The sequence below is a fragment of the Microplitis mediator genome, chromosome 5 (assembly GCF_029852145.1).
Source record: "Microplitis mediator isolate UGA2020A chromosome 5, iyMicMedi2.1, whole genome shotgun sequence".
NCBI classification, from domain to species: domain Eukaryota; kingdom Metazoa; phylum Arthropoda; class Insecta; order Hymenoptera; family Braconidae; genus Microplitis; species Microplitis mediator.
In genome coordinates, this window is record NC_079973.1 from 17,243,790 (window position 1) to 17,246,457 (window position 2,668).

The 2,668-nt window shown below is 39.5% G+C and overlaps 1 protein-coding gene across 1 annotated transcript; it reads right to left on the reverse strand.

The window, feature by feature from the left end:
• Nucleotides 1-1,548: 1,548 nt before the first annotated feature.
• On the reverse strand, nt 1,549-2,319 carry LOC130667330 (uncharacterized). The gene has a single exon (XM_057468843.1). The coding sequence runs from the start codon at nt 2,317-2,319 to the stop codon at nt 1,549-1,551; it is 771 nt and encodes a 256-aa protein (XP_057324826.1).
• Between the last annotated feature and the right edge of the window lie 349 nt (nt 2,320-2,668).

Genomic DNA, 2,668 nt, shown 5'->3' on the forward strand with positions numbered 1-2,668 from the left:
TTGCACAATTATTATTGAGTAAAAAAACACTATGAATCAAAGTCTGTAGATGATATTGGTGGCGATGATTGTAGTGGAGTTAGAGATGAGGTGAATAAATTATAAGATTTGGAGGTTAACCATTTCGAAACTCCAAGTTATAAAACACTATCAAATACTATCGATCACAGTGATCAAAGTGATTGAAAATAATGGTGAATTTAATTACTGTGCGAGTGATAATCGTGATGTTAGTAGTGATAGTGATGGACTATTATTTAGATAAATAATTTAGTATAAGTTAATTATATAAATCATGTAGTAATGATTACATATAAGTATGTGAAATTTAATTAATGTTGATTTATTAAAATAAATATTCAATAACATCTTCAGCTTAATTATTTAAACTATTGCAAGTTTTATTGTTGTAAAAATTTACTTTTTAGATTCTACGTCGTATTCTAAATTCAAAATTTATTATTTATGGGCCGTCTTTAATTATCATCATTGGGCCATTCAAGTAGACTATGTTCGGCCGATGATAGTTCGCCATGGCTGGCCCAAGTTAGGTTCCAGCCGTTACCCGTTGAACGGCCAATCTTGGTTACCATTACTGTGCCAGGCTAGTATGCTTGGCACCCAATCATGGTCCGATAGTTGGCCATTCATAAAACCCTACACGGGTTAAGAGCTGAAACTATCATGGAAATTTTTTTTTTCATCTTTACAACAAAATTTAGAGGAGAGGGTGAAATATATACACGGAGAAAAATGCCGCTGAAAATTAAATAGTAATTACAACCATGACTAAAAATTTGCTATCTCAAATGAAAAATTACAATCCATAAAAAAAATTACGATGATTTATAGAAAATTGATTTTTGATTTCAATTATTACTATTTAGATCGTAATTTTCATTTATCATAATAATAACAATCCTTCGTAAAGATAATAACTTAAAAAATTGAAAAATCTCTCACGACTTCGATCATTTTTATTTTAAAACTGTAATTTTTACTTAATTTGAATCTAAAAATGATTTTGTCCCGCTAAATAAAAAGCCCGGGAAAAAAAGATTTTATATGATCATATATAAACATATATGTTCATATAAAATTTATATATTGAATTGAGATTGAGATTGACTCCTTTGTTTGGTGTAGAGCCGAGCACTCAGTTCTTTTGAACCATTTTACTCGGACCTACTAGGTCAATTCTCGTTAAAATTAAGGTTGGGTTGGCAGACTTATGGATTTCGAGAATCGCAGAAATCTGCCCATACCAACCTCTAATAAGTTAGGCCGAGTACCATCACAGATCCCCAAGATGTCTTTCCTTACATCCTCTAAGGCTCTGCATTGGCTCAGCAAGTGAAGGGGAGTTTCATCCTCTGAATTGCATCTGGGGCATACCGAGTCATCGGTGATGCCCATAAGCTTCAGATGCCTCCCGGTAAACCAGTGCTCTGTAACGAGCCCGACAATAATCCTCAATTTGGATCTATCGAGCTCTACTAGACTGGTACCAAGCGAATTCGATGGTCCTTCAACTAGTGCCCTCGTATGTCACATGCCTCCGGCCTCAAGACACAGGTCCCAGAACCTGTCACAGGTCCATTGAGTCAAGTGGTTTCTAATAAAGCACAAAGGCACCGGAATTGAACAGACTGGCTCGGGGCCCGTTTTGCAGGCCCCTGTCCTTGCTAATTCATTTGCTATGTTATTCCCTTTAATACCGCTATGACCCGGTACCCAAATGAGATTGACATAGTTGGCGCTCGCTAGTTTGTTAGCGAGTGTAATGCAGTCCCGTACAAGCTTTGAAGTCACCACGACAGATGTGAGTGTCTTGAGAGCTGCACGGCTGTCACTGCATATGTATATGTGTTTGTTCCTGTGATCTAGCTCTAAAATGTGCTTTACACAGGCCAAGATCGCATATACTTCTGCCTGAAAAATAGAGGCAGTGTGTCCCAGTCTGAGGGATATCTCAGTTTTGGGTCCGCCGCTATAAATTCCTGCACCTGCTCCCTCTACCTTTTTGGACCCGTCCGTAAACCAGACTAGCCCTTGGGGTGATAGGATTCTATTGCTCCCTACTTCCCATTCCTGCCTGTTTGGAAAGAGGACTTTGTATTTGTGTCGGAAGTGGTAGCTACGAGAGCCATAGTCCCCTCCTTGGGCCAGGACCTCTTCGAGATCTCTGTTCCGTAGGATGGACGCATGTTCCGTCCTAGCCTTCGACCACAACCCAACAAAATGCAGCCTCAAAGCCGTTTTCACAGCCAGAGATTCTACAGTTATGTTTGGAGGAACTACATTCAGGAGTGCCCCCATAGCTAGGGTAGGAGTTGTTTTAAACGCTCCTGCTATGCCTAGCAAAGCAAGTCGGTAGACCTTATTTAATGCCTTAATGTTGACGTCCCTTTGTGTTGCGGGCCACTAAATGACAGAGGCAAAGGTAAGCTGGGGTATCAAAATAGCCGTGTAAATCCACTTAACTAATTTTGGTTTTAGACCCCACGTTGTGCCAAATATCCTTCTACAGGCCCAAAAAGTGGCAGTGGCTTTTTGAGCCTGATTCCCTATATGGCTTCTCCACGTGAGCTTATTGTCCAGAGTTACTCCAAAGTAGCGTACCTCTGTTGAAAACTTCAGCTCAGTGTCGAAAATTGAAGGCGCATGT